Consider the following 13,604-nt stretch of genomic DNA (forward strand, 5'->3'; position numbering starts at 1 on the left):
GGAAATGTCAGTCAGTCAACAGCTAGTTAGTGTAGCTATCTAGCTAACGTTAGGCTCAGGTTTTTTTAGCTTGCTACATATTGTGTTTTACAAAAAGTGCACTCTCATACATGAGTGTGCTGGTATTATGGTTGCTGTCCTTTCAGAATCACAAACATGTCACACACCGAAAGCCTATAGGTTTACCACTGTACTAACCTGTCACACACTGAAGGCCTAAAGGTTCACCACTGTACTAACCTGTCACACACTGAAGACCTATAGGTTCACCACTGTACTAACCTGTCACACACTGAAGGCCTATAGGTTCACCACTGTACTAACCTGTCACACACTGAAGGCCTATAGGTTCACCACTGTACTAACCTGTCACACACTGAAGGCCTATAGGTTCACCACTGTACTAACCTGTCACACACTGAAGGCCTATAGGTTCACCACTGTCACACACTGAACCTGTTCACCACTGTACTAACCTGTCACACACTGAAGACCTATAGGTTCACCACTGTACTAAACTGAAGGCCTATAGGTTCACCACTGTACTAACCTGTCACACACTGAAGGCCTATAGGTTCACCACTGTACTAACCTGTCACACACTGAAGGCCTATAGGTTCACCACTGTACTAACCTGTCACACACACACACTGAAGGCCTATAGGTTCACCACTGAGAAAACATGTCTATACTAGATATAAAAGCTGTTAAGGTATTTATGTTTCAAGAAAGGACTGTATATATTTGGCCTGGAGAAGCAGTTTTATGCTCTGACTGAATGGAAGCTGGTAATTAGTAGTTGTTTTACTCTGCTGATCTCGGCTGGTCCCAGACTGAGTTAAGACCGAGTACAAATGTATCCAACACTGAGACAAGACCGAGACACTCAATGTGGTCTCGAGTACTACAACACTGCCATTAGTGGGAATGAGTCTTGTTATTATGGCCTTCTGTTGTTGAAGAGCAGAGAGAACATAGTTAATGCTTTGGGGGTATAATACTACTAAATGGGCAGAAGAGAAGAAAACAAATGGCAGAAACTACTGTATGCAGTAAACATAGAAGAAAAACATATTAGGGACCATCTCAGTCACAGTTTAACCATTAATGGAGTGTTTTTCTTTGTGGACAAAAAAAATAATAAAACTGTGCCAAATGAGTAAATAAAGCTAAATAGTCCACTTCTACTTACAGTTTTTAATCATCTTAATACCTACCTATATCCTCCCAATATGTAAAAACATAGGCTAGATCTTAGTGCACACTGAAAAGTCTAGGTGCAAGGGATATAGTCTGGATTTCCTTCCCACACCAGTATCTGACAGAAAGTTAAGGATTGGAATAGAGGGGCTGACATTTTGTAAGGAGTGGCCAGGATGGCTGGGATGGATGTCATGCTTCTCATCGCTTAAGAGGACAGGTTGGTTTTCTGGACTTTTTTGATTTCCTTAAGAAAGAAAGTAGGTTTGAGGATGACATTTTGGAGATGGTGAAAATCAACACTGACAAAGATCTATTAAGGATTTAGCAATACACATTATGTGACTAATTGGTTTTCAACAAGTTAAATGGTGCGTATGGTCCAGTCCATCATACCCAGCTATGTGATGTCGATACCAACTGACCTCAATAAGAGTGTCTTTCAACTTCCCATAGGCATCGTCAAGACTGTCATTGACAATGACAACGTCAAATATGCCAGGATCTTTGCCTGAAAGATAGGGGAAACAGTTTTAGACCATTTTTAAACATTTCATTTATAAACATACAACTCTGTTTTAGCCCAAAGTCTCTCCAGAATCAGACTCACTTTTCACCATGTCCACCTGGGCAGCATGCAAACGTTTCTGGAGGCTCTCCTCTGACTCAGTCTCTCGGTCTCTTAAACGTTTCTCCTACAATTACAAGTGACAGAAGAAGATTAATTAAGTCATGGGGGTTTATCTTCGGATCACAATCCCAGACTGAGTTATGATAGGTTTATAACCACATTACACGTTTATAAACAACATTCAATATGATATATCAAGTCTCTCAAAGTAAAACGAGACAAAAATGGCCCTGCTAAACAGTTTTATAATGCTGCCCGTCTCTCACCAGGATGCTCATGGACGGGGGTTGGATGAAGATGTAGATGGGGTTGAGGTCTGTCGTCTTGACCGCCCTAACGCCCTGCATGTCGATGTCCAGGACACAGATCAGGTTCTTGTCCTTGACGTCCTGCACGGAGGCCCTGCTCGTCCCGTACATGTTCCCGGAAAACTCAGCGCTCTCAATGAACTCCCCTTTGTTGATGCTGGCCTGCATATACTCCCTTGTAACATAATGGTAATCTGTAACACAACAACAGTTGCATGTTAAAAGGTTGGTTGTTGAAACCAATAGGACACAGCGGACAGCATAGGTGGTTGAAGCGAATTAAAGAGATGCAGCGGGAGGAATTGGAGCAAGATCATCCATCCTGGGAGTTTATAAACGCTACCTACCTTTACCATTCTCTTCACCAGGACGAGGGCTCCTTGTTGTGTCTGACGGATAAGAGCACACAATTGGATATCTTATTTCTGTAACTGACACCTCACTGACATCATACAAAGTTAACATGGGACTGGAGCAGAGCACACTTACGTGAGACGCTGAAGCCAAAGATGCCCTCGTACTCCTTGAGCAGCTTCTTGAGCAGCGTGCTCTTCCCAGCCCCCGACGGGCCACTCAGCACCACTGGCCTGGGTCCTGCCATAGCTGGGGGGGGAGAAAGAGACCGAGGGTTAGAGGAGATGAAAACACACACACACACACACCACAGGGTGTGGTGGTTAACCAAACGGAAAGATCAATTTACACAAATGGTTGGAACTAGTGTCATGAGGAGAAACAGACAGATTAAAAACATACCTAGGCCTATCCTTTACTCACATGAAACTGGTACAATCTCAAGTAGCCTATATTGAAAAAGATCAGACAGGTGGTGTAGTAAAAGGCTGGCACTACCACACTGATCTCATGAGCTTACATAAATGGCTTACCTGTAGTTTTAGGCTAGGTGTAATATGAGGCCGGGTGTAATATGAGGCCAGGTGTAATATGAGGCCGGGTGTAATATGAGGCCGGGTGTAATATGAGGCCGGGTGTAATATGAGGCCGGGTGTAATATGCCTGGTCTAAAGAATACACTATAGGGATGAATATGAAATGGACCTAATGAACCAAACATCCCATAAAACATGGAACAAACAGATTAATTGCCTTTTGAAAAAAAAAAAACATTTCAGATGGTGATTATGTAGTAAACATCCTAAGCAATCAGAACAGGTTCCAACAAGACTAGCAGGACCAACACAGCTAGAGCAGTTATTAAGTCCCATTAGGCCGTTACCACGGCACCATCTACTAATTGGAGTGCCTAAAATTACCCTGCTGCTTCTGATTGCAAGGCATAAGTGCTTTCAGTACACTGTCTGCAATTACTTCTTTTTTTTACCATAAAATACATTTAAAAAAGACTAAAATCAGAATGATCCTAGGCTAAATGTTTACTTGTTTCATATGATGTAGCCTAGGCTATTTTTGAATGTGTTGTCCAATTTAGACATACCCAGCAAATATTCCACTAATAGGTCGAGGCCTAAACTGAGACTAGTACAATCTGAAAGAGGAACAGCCACATACCGTGGAGTTATTTGATTTTCAATTTAGCTTGTGTACTAAAAACCATCAGCCGAGTCAACTACAGAGATAATGACAGTGATAATAGCAATGACACACTATTTTGGAATTAGTCAAACAAATCAGCTTCACAATCCATTTTTTTTCTGACCTATCCTATCCCAGAATGATCTTTAGTTGTTAGCCATATAGGCTAGATCATATTATTAGGCTAAAGTCCCTCTTCCTCCTTACCTTCAGTCACTTTCAGTAGACGTGCAAGTGAGGGAGAGCAGCAGGATGTGGGAGGACTGGATTGGCAAGTGAATGAGCAGCACTATTATATACCGGAGCCGGGTGTGTCAGTCTATGTGGTGTCTGTGTGGGCGCAGACTCAGCACTGTACAAACATAGGAAAGTAAATCGCTGCTCCCTCCAATCACCGCTCAGTAACACAGTAGCCTATACCCTACACAGTAGCCTATACCCTGCCCAGCAGCTCGTGACATAGCCTAGATATTGACAGCTTCTTTCAGTTGTCTACGGAAATGATAAACGAATCATGCAAAACACAAAATAAACTCAGGTGAGAAATGATCATACAACAGTCTACTGCATTACTATTAAACACTGCAAACATAACTAGACCTAAAATGCATATCTCATAAATGACAAATGTCTCTTCAATCCACAAAATAGCATTGCACCTTAAACGACCATGTCATTTATATATTGCTAGCCTACACTGTTTTAGGCTACTAAAAGTAATGTATCAGTGGTTTGGTTAGATGTCCAAAAATAAGAAAATCCATGCGAATGACGTGTCATACTTTACTTAAGTGGTGCCGCCTCCTCATAAATCTACAGATGCTAATTTAAAGGAACTAGAGTTGTCTGCAAAAAAAAGGAGTTTGTTATAATAGCCATGTAGTCTATGATCCCATATAAGCTCATTTCCATTATTGAAAATGGATTCTCTCTTGTAATAGGTTAATCAGACCTGAGCTGCCAAAAAGATAGGAAAAACAGTGCGTGTAGCCTGACAGCTGCAGGTGACAGAAGCATTCATTCTCTGCCGCCTCTTGAATGTTTAAACCACAAACAAATTCACAGCTCCTTTCCAAGTCAGAATCAGTCATGGGTTGGACGCTGGGATGCAGAGGATCAGACTGTTGTCACAAAAACACGTGGACAGAAAACAGACTATAAGAGTGGTTTAGGCTACATCCAGTCAAATAAGAAACCACTTCTCGCAAGGTTCAGATCTAACTTTCTCTTCCTTACAGTCAGAATTACCAGCAAGAAATGGTACAATTCAAGAGAAGGTGACAAGTTAGCCTGTACAGCAAATATTCAAAACAATTGGGTCTACAATGACACCATACATAGGGAAATCTTATAGGCTTGGCCTAACATCTAAAGGCACCACTTTTCAAATGTGACAGAAAAATTGGCTATAGGCTACATCTACACAGGCAGCCCAATTCTGAAATTGTTTCCATTACTTGGCCTTTTGCCCAATCACATCAGATCTTTTCCCATCAGATATTTTTCGGATCTGATAGGTCAAAGGACAAATTAGTGAAAAAAAATATCAGAATTGGGCTGCCTGTGTAAACAAAGCATGTGTTACAGAAAACGAGGTGCATGTGAGCCGACTGCAGGCACAGGATAAGGCTAATTGAAATGGTTACAGGAAACATTGTTCTGCATGCCATTACAGATGTTGCATTCAGTTTAATTTAGGTCAACCCTTATATATGCTTTCCACAGCATGTGATCGATCTTTGCCAGACAGTGACCAACCTTTCATCATGTGAATTCAGTTGGCTCCTAATTTCATTAGGCTGTTACTGATTAGTATGTTTTCTAATCAGCTGCAGCCTGCGATAACAAAGTGCTCAGTCAGGTAAGATACACTACATGTCCAAAAGTATGTGGACACCTGTTTGTTGAACATGTCATTCCAAAATCATGGGCATTAATATGGAGTTGCTATAACAGCCTCCGCTCTTCTGGGAAGGCTTTCCACTAGATGTTGGAATATTGCTGCAGGGATTTCAGCCACAAGAGCATTAGTGAGGTTGAGCACTGACGTTGGGCTATTAGGCCTGGCTCGCAGTCAGCATTTCAATTCATCCCAAAAGTGTTCGTTGGGGTTGAGATCAGGGCTCTGTGCAGGCCAGTCAAGTTCTTCCGCACCGATCTTGACAAACCATTTCTGTATGGACTTCGCTTTGTGCATGGGAGTATTGTCATGCTGAAACAGGAAAGGGCCTTCCCCAAACTGTTGCCACAAAGTTGAAAGCACAGCACTCTCCAGTCCCGTTCTGTGAGCTTGTGTGGCATATCACTTCGCAGCTGAGCAATTGTTGCACCTAGACATTTCCACTTCACAATAACAGCACTTACAGTTGACCGGGGCAGCTCTAGCAGGACATACGTTTGACAAACTGACTTGTTGGAAAGGTGGCATCCTATGACAGTGCCACGTTGAGTCACTGAGCTCTTAAGTAAGGCCATTCTACTGCCAATGTTTGTCTATGGAGATTGCATGGCTTTGTGCTCGACTTTATAGAACCTATCAGCAACCATGCTCTGAATGCATGTGTGGGTATGGATGTGGGTAAGCAGACAATTAACATACTACACCCCCCCCCCACATGATGAGTTCAGAGTTTTTGCGGCTGCGACCCCATCAAAGTTGCCTATCCCCGATCTAAAGCATATTGCATGAGAAGGTTCTTACCTAAAAAGGTCTTCCATCCCTATTCTATGCGGTTCAAATTAGGCCAGAAATTGTTTTCCCATTCAACAGTAAGAAGGCAAAAGCTGCCAAACCAGATCCAATCTGTACTAACAATCAGTTTTCCTTTTCTCCCCTATAATAACTCATAGCTTTCTAGAAATATCCAAGTTGATAAGATATCAGGCCATAATAGAGCAATGTACTTGATAACTAATTTTAGGCACCACTTACTGCTATAGCCTAAATCTAGCAGGTTAGCTGTGTGGGAGAGGATAGATGATGATTATTTAAACAAGACATTTCAACTTCAACACAAATGGACAGTGAATTAGACAGCTCAGTCTTTCCTACTAGGTGGTGCCTATTGGAGCTCATACTTTTTGGGGAAAAGCATATATTTTTTTGTATTCTATCAGAAAAAAGGACATGTTTGACTTTCAGAAAAACATGTTGGTCAAGCTCAGGCACTTAAAAAAATGCTGGGGTGTATTTTCCAACCTGTTAGCTGCATAATCCTAAATGGGTGGAATTTAACAGGGTGGGAATGTGGAGCTTAAATTAGGCATAGCTCTGTGAGTGAGCAAGATTGAAAAAGGGAGGACTAGATAGCTAGATTGGGAAGATCATGATGAAGCTGAAAACCTGTCTTGTATTCTCATCTCAAAGTGACTCCAGTCCCATCTGTTCAGTTTGGCTACCAGCAGATTTAGGACTGAAGGGCTCTCTGCCTGGATGACAAACACACAGCCTACGTCCCTGAACACTGGTGAAATTGCATAGGAACGAAGAAGATGGGAGGACCTCTGAGTTTTTTTCTTAACAGAACTTTGAATTTGACTGTAATTAGGAGTTGAATGAATGTTTTATAATACTAAATGAAGATTTAAAGGCATCTAAACATCAGTGGATTGTGGAAACCAAAGTAAAGCTGGTTACCAGGCTCAAGGTGGGGGATAAGAGCGTCTGCTAAATGACTTAAATGTAATGTAAATGAGACGGGTAGCCTGAAGGGCAACCGGAGTTCAACTCAGAATAACCGGTTCCTCAAAAGTGGCTCACCTTTTAGCCAGGTACGTGTTAATGTCGGCAACAAGTCCTTCAGTGCTAAACTGCAGGCAGGCTTACTCCATTTATCCTGAATGAAGTGTCTGAGCCACGAGTTGAGGCTCATCTCCTTCATTTGAGGTAGACAACCGATATGAAATATTTTATTAATAAAAAAAAATGTGTGAAAGATATTCATGTTAAAATATCTATTAGTAATAACAGAATGCATTTGACCAATTTGTAAATCGCTCTGGATAAGAGCGTCTGCTAAATGACTTAAATGTAAATGTTAAATGTATAATGGTGACCATTTGAGCACGATTTTAAAAACAGAAAACAGTGTTTATATTTATTTAGCTTTGCAACCATTGTTTTCCCACCAAATAAATTACGACACTTCCTGAATGTGGTGTCATTTTAGGAAGGGCTTGTTTCTTAAACGGAGATTACCAACAAATTAACAGGGTGGAAAGTGATATCAGAAAATCGTAAATAAAATCATAAATACAATAATTATTAAAAAACGTTATTGATGAAATACAATTTAACTAGGACTATAAAATAACTAAAATATGTAATATTTTATGGTTTATATTTCTCGTGGAAGTTGATGAATAACACCCGGGGACATGGCAAAAACGCCTACATCCACAGAAAAAGTGTTCAAAAGTCATAACATTTCCTCTCAAGAGACATATTTGAGGTAAAAGACACCCGACCTTATATTTAAAGTATTTTGGAATCCACATATTACAGTAAATAAGAAGTGATATTTCCTGGGGACAGAATAATGCCTTGACACGGATTGACCAATGCGTATGGCCTGGCCTGTGTGACAGACTGGCTCGCTTCAGTGATGATAAAGAAAAACAGCAGGCTATTGAGAAATAGTTCATAGACTAGCGGTCAAAATAATATATGATCATCCTACCTGAGAAGAGCCTGGATAAATACCTTGTATACATCTACAATGACTGCGGTTCAATATCTCAATAATGTCTCCAAGGCGTCATTTCCGTACTTATTGGGTGGTCTTTCTCCCTTTTCTGTCTACATTCCGCGTGAAGGCCATTATATAGATGGTGTTTCAACGTCATCTTCACGAGCCAAATAAACGAGAGTACATCGTTCAAATACCAGTGTGTATACGTCCTCAACAGAGTACATTCAAAAAGGAAAGGCTGTTGTATTTTTGTGAGCGTTTAAACTCCGCACGCGATACATAGACCTTTTGAAAATCTACATTCAGCCCAATAAACATAAATAATATATTTTACAGGGGTTGCAGATTCAGTATTACGAACTGTGCGTAATGAACGCCCCCAGCTAAAGAGCTATTTGCGTGCAGATGATCGGCGCACAAACACGCGAGACAGAATAGTTAGCAACGGTGTGGTTTTCGTTCTTGGTTTTTCACTTGTTTAGCTAGCTAACTCAGTTTATTCGAAACACGGAAAAGGTTACTACCCATGCTTCTAACCATCGCTTACTATCCATACTTCTAACCATCGCTTACTATCCATACTTCTAACCATCGCTTACTATATCGTCGTAAGCGGAGGTGGGAGAGAAAAGCCAGACGGAAACTCCCCGGATGGACAACGAGAGGGCCTAACGTGTAAACAAAGCTTTCATCGTCTTTATTCAACGCTAAAATAATGTTTGGCGCTTCAAGATCTGGGGGTGTAAGGGGGGGGCAAGACCAATTCAACTGGGATGACGTGAAAGGCGATAAACACAGGGAAAACTACCTCGGTAAGTGGAGAAAAATGGGCATCGACCCATCGTCGCCAATGACCCTTGTCTACTGTAATTAACGATTTCGCTTCTTTGCTAATAGACAGCAGGGCGACTATACAACTAATAATTCGGTCAAATGTTTCTAGTTAGTAACTAGCTAACTACTTTCTAGATGAAACTAGATACAGTAGGTAACTACTTAGCAAGTTATAATAGACAATGTAGTTAGTTAACGGTAGTTTCCGCAATAAAGCAATAGGTTGTTAGCCTGTACTCATTTATTCTCGAGTGCCACGTTCTTACCTTTTTCCGAAGTGTAGTCAGTCCCTCATTAATGTTGCATTGCTTGTCAACAACTCAGATCGTCTGCCTGGAATATACTTTTTTTTTTTTTTTACCCAGCTAGCTATGTTGCAATGGTGAATTTTAAGATAGAACCAGGCGCAAACAATTGACTGTGCTGCCAAGGAGAGCGGCCACGCACACTCGACTGCGGCTGGTCAGGGAATGCAATTATGATAGTCTGCGCATATACATGGCTTGCTGTATTATATAAATGATGTTATCCAAATTAATACACCGGTCACGAACGATAACTATTTCTCAAAGATTTTACACTGCGCAGCCAGGAGGAGAGGGGTGTGTATTCAACACGGCAACGTTGATTGTAGAATAATAGTTATGGCAATCACTTCTTTATGTAACTTTATTGCCTAAGCCATGTCTCTGATTTGGACATGCATGCATTTGGAGTATATTTATATCCCTGCTATTGTTTCAACCCCAGGGAACTCTCTTATGGCACCAGTGGGGCGATGGCAGAAAGGCAAAGATCTGACGTGGTATACCAAAGACAAAAAAGGTGGTGTCAAGCCTATGTCAAGAGAAGAGGAGCTTGCTGCTGTGAAGGCAGCAGAGCAAGAGGCACTGCTGGCTGCCCTGTAAGTGGAACATCAAACAGAAACGACTACCTTACAGAAATATTAGAGTAAAATGTCAAACTAATGTCTTATTCATTATTTTCAGAGGCCACAAGTATATAAAGAGACAACCATCTGGCCTGACCAAAGAGGTACTTTTTTTCATTCATAGGGTTTGAGACTCATTTGTATTATGTGCTTTTTGTTTACACAAGTTCTAGTATGTTTTGGATTATAATCATGTCTTAATTTGATAGTATCACAACTGCATTAGACCAGGGAAGATGACATTTAGTTTAAATCTCATTTATTTAGATTATTATTATTCTTTAGCATTTGTCACCATGATTTAACGTAACTAGCCTAGTCATATTTGATCATAAATCTTAAAGATGAATATGGGATTGCTTTTGTAATGCCGATTCCAATGTGTCCAACAGGACCTTGCAGATGTGTGCAGGAGGGAGGATGCGGAAGCTGAGGACAGAGATGTGGACAGAGTTTCTGGCCTTGGAAGCTCTGGGTAACTGACTGTTTGCAAAAGTGGTTGTTGCACAAATTCTGTTTTTAAAGCTGGGTTGATACTGTAGGAGACTTCTCACCAACAAGATTTTTTTAAATATACGTAATTTAGTAGACCCTCTTATCCAGTGCTACTTATAGGCGCAATTAGGGTCAAGTGCGTTGCTTGGGGATTCGAACCAGCAACCTTTTGATTACTGGCCGATGCCCTTTAACTGTGAGATTTTTTTTTCTCCCACGTCTTCTAAGCATTCTCTCAGGTCGCTCTTCACTCGTTTAGACTTTTTTTTTAGCAGCATATATGAGTCCATGGCCGAGTATCCCCTTGATATTCAAGTGGAAGAAACAGTGGAAACATTATGGATTGGAGTGTACTAGTTGAGTAACTAGGAGTATGTTTTTTGTCACCAGTGCAACGTCACGGAAAATGGTGTTCTCCCAACAGGAGAAGGAAGCTGCCAAAATAGGCTTGTCAGTCTTCACAGTAAGTTTATTTATGTTCTCTGAGTAAAACATCCTCACGCAAAGGTGAGCCATCTAAAATAATACACAACTCTGTGTAGGTGTGTTAATCCCTTTGTGTTAGCTACATATTTTTCAAACATAATTGATACAGCTTGGGAATTGATTCTGTAATAGTAATGTTACATGATTACGATCATAATGGAGAGCATTGTTTTCACAGCACCATAAAACAGAAGGGAAGTCTGGAAACCAGGAAGCCTCTGCCAGAAAAACATCTGCGAACACAGAGAAACAGGATGTGGATCAAAGGTAGTGTGTTAATGATCACAGTGTGTTGACAATCAAATATCTGAGGTAAATTTCTTCAGATTACTGTCTCAAAAAACGCCTCAAAAGACTTGCCTGCTATACTTTCCCATCATAGACACGATAACAGCAAAAAGAAGGAAAAGAAGCGCAAAAAGAAGAAAAGGCAGAGAAGAGACTCTTCCTCCTCCGATTCAGAAGATGACAAAAGGTTAGCGTGTTGTTTCTCCCTTTTACACCTGTAGGTCACTTGTATGTCATGTTCACTTTGCCTTACCCTTTTTAAATGATAAATGATAAAATCACAAGAAAACAGAACACCAATGTTCTATGTTGCTCTGTCTGTATGCTATGTCTTGCTAGTCCTATGTTGCTATGTCTTGCTTGTTCTATGGTGCTATTGTCTATATTGTAATTGTTTTTAATAACCTGCCCAGGGACTGCGGTTGAAAATTAGCCGGCTGGCTAAAACCGGCACTTTTACTGAAACGTTGATTAATGTGCACTGTCCCTGTAAAAATAAACTAAATAAATAAAATAAATGTCCAATAATGTTACAAGTGGCTGTATCACATCCGGCCGTGATTGGAATCCCATAGGGCGGCACGCAATTGGCCCAGCATCGTCCGGGGTAGGCCGTCATTGTAAATAAGAATTTGTTCATAACTGATTTGCCTAGTTAAATAAAGGTACAATTTTAAAACTGCTTATTTGCTTTAGCACTAGAGGGTGCTAAATCACCTTTGGCGAGGTGGAGAGCTGGTCTTTGGTTCCATCTCAAAAGATGGGTTTTTGCCAACCTGCAAATGTTCTGTCAACAATTAGACTTTGTATGCTTGGTAGAAACATAGAACAGGTTGTACCCTTACTAGGGACGTGTCAGTTAATGTGTCCAGCTGCTGTATTCTGTGGTAATACAATAAATAAAAAAGCAGGCTTGAGATGTTTAGCAACAGGAAGAGATCTTAGTTAAAATAAGGTGTAGGGTTGATTTTTGAACTGAGTGAATGCATCATCATGCTTATCTTGTTTGGGGGGCGGCCTTATTTACTATTCTCCTATGGAACCCAGATAGTTATCCTTTTATAGATGAGGCAATGGTTTGTATCATAACATTCAGTGTATTCCTAATGTATCTTCGTCAGCTTACTTTGACCCCTGCCTATTAGTCTCAATCATTGATTGTGTGTTTCTTTACTCCTCAGGTGCAGAAAGGACCACCGTCATCATAATCCATCATGCCTCAGTCAGACTGGAGCCAGACCCCATGACAGCCATTCAAAGGAGGGACCAAAGGGTGAACGCCACCCCCTCTCCTCTCAACGACGCCAGCATGACACACACTCCTCCCACAGGGAGTCCCCTGTCCCCCGCCCCCGTGCCAGCCACAAGGCAGCCCATGCTGCTCTGACACAAAGCCACAGGCGGCGCCATGACACAGACTCTGACGATTAATACCCCCTCACTCAGACACATTGAGGGAGAGGAGTGCTCTAGCCCACAGCAGAGCAGCTTGACTGGTCTATGGACTGTCCTCATGTACTTCTGGATTGGACTCGAGGGCTGTGGTTGAGAACAGTAGGTCAATCTGTAGGCTACTCCTCAAACCACTAGTAGGCTTGTGGCCTTATTTGAACGGACCAGTTTTTATTTGTGTTGAATTTTGAATGAATTGTTAAATTTGTTTCTATTGGTATTTTCTTTTTCTGAAACAGATCAAATGTATTTTATGATCTGTGTCTAGCTACCAAAATTGAAGGACACTATTCATGCAATTAAAATCAGGGACTACTGAAAGCAAGTTAAGTGCATGTGTTCTTGGTGCTGAAAATAAGTTAGTCAATACAAACTATTGCTGTCCAAGACATTAAATCCGGCGTGACACTTGCCCATTAAACAATGTATTTAAATGTTAACGAGTCTCCTCTTTGGTTTGTCAGTCTTGTCATCAGTTGAGAATATTCACTTCTCTCCATCCCACTGTGCCTCACACTACTCAGCATTTTTTTCTCCTTTTCCTCTATCAAGCAAGAACTCCTTTGCCCCATCACTCTTTTCTGTTCTAGGTTCAGATGCTTGCCTCCCTGGCTGGGGTAAGATACAATGCACTCCAGTGGTCATAATGGAGTGTAGTGTTTGTATTTGCCTTAAATCAGGTCTGAAAGGGGGCATTCTACTGGCTGGCACCTGATGGTGAACTAAAAAGAGCA

General features: G+C 41.2%; 2 protein-coding genes across 3 annotated transcripts; one reads left to right on the top strand and one right to left on the bottom strand.

The window, feature by feature from the left end:
- Window positions 1-550: 550 nt before the first annotated feature.
- guk1a (guanylate kinase 1a) lies at window positions 551-8,978 on the bottom strand. The gene is made up of 7 exons (XM_046321467.1): window positions 8,373-8,978; window positions 2,629-2,742; window positions 2,487-2,528; window positions 2,098-2,333; window positions 1,811-1,895; window positions 1,626-1,711; window positions 551-1,447 (listed from the first exon to the last, which is right to left on the bottom strand). Exons 1-7 carry the CDS (start codon window positions 8,404-8,406, stop codon window positions 1,409-1,411), a joined length of 636 nt encoding a protein of 211 aa, XP_046177423.1. The 5' UTR covers window positions 8,407-8,978; the 3' UTR covers window positions 551-1,408.
- Window positions 8,441-13,310, top strand: LOC124009564 (multiple myeloma tumor-associated protein 2 homolog). 2 transcript variants are annotated; one of them, XM_046321465.1, is made up of 8 exons: window positions 8,441-9,196; window positions 9,969-10,122; window positions 10,208-10,253; window positions 10,542-10,624; window positions 11,035-11,107; window positions 11,309-11,397; window positions 11,513-11,605; window positions 12,600-13,310. In XM_046321465.1, exons 1-8 carry the CDS (start codon window positions 9,100-9,102, stop codon window positions 12,847-12,849), a joined length of 885 nt encoding a protein of 294 aa, XP_046177421.1. In that variant the 5' UTR covers window positions 8,441-9,099; the 3' UTR covers window positions 12,850-13,310. The 2 variants fall into 2 exon arrangements, with proteins under 2 accessions (XP_046177421.1, XP_046177422.1); XM_046321466.1 differs by lacking the exon at window positions 8,441-9,196 and adding an exon at window positions 9,592-9,820.
- The last annotated feature ends 294 nt before the right edge of the window (window positions 13,311-13,604 follow it).

This window comes from Oncorhynchus gorbuscha, linkage group LG22 (assembly GCF_021184085.1).
Source record: "Oncorhynchus gorbuscha isolate QuinsamMale2020 ecotype Even-year linkage group LG22, OgorEven_v1.0, whole genome shotgun sequence".
NCBI classification, from domain to species: domain Eukaryota; kingdom Metazoa; phylum Chordata; class Actinopteri; order Salmoniformes; family Salmonidae; genus Oncorhynchus; species Oncorhynchus gorbuscha.

Coding starts and splice junctions, on each gene's coding strand:
- guk1a (XM_046321467.1), bottom strand. CDS start 8,406: ATGTATACAAGGTATTTATCCAGGCTCTTCTCAG. Junction 2,743..8,372: donor TTTATCCAGGCTCTTCTCAG/GTAGGATGATCA, acceptor CTCCCCCCCCAG/CTATGGCAGGACCCAGGCCA. Junction 2,529..2,628: donor CTTTGGCTTCAGCGTCTCAC/GTAAGTGTGCTC, acceptor CTTATCCGTCAG/ACACAACAAGGAGCCCTCGT.
- LOC124009564 (XM_046321465.1), top strand. CDS start 9,100: ATGTTTGGCGCTTCAAGATCTGGGGGTGTAAGGGGGGGGCAAGACCAA. Junction 10,123..10,207: donor GAGGCACTGCTGGCTGCCCT/GTAAGTGGAACA, acceptor CATTATTTTCAG/AGGCCACAAGTATATAAAGA. Junction 10,625..11,034: donor TCTGGCCTTGGAAGCTCTGG/GTAACTGACTGT, acceptor TTTTGTCACCAG/TGCAACGTCACGGAAAATGG.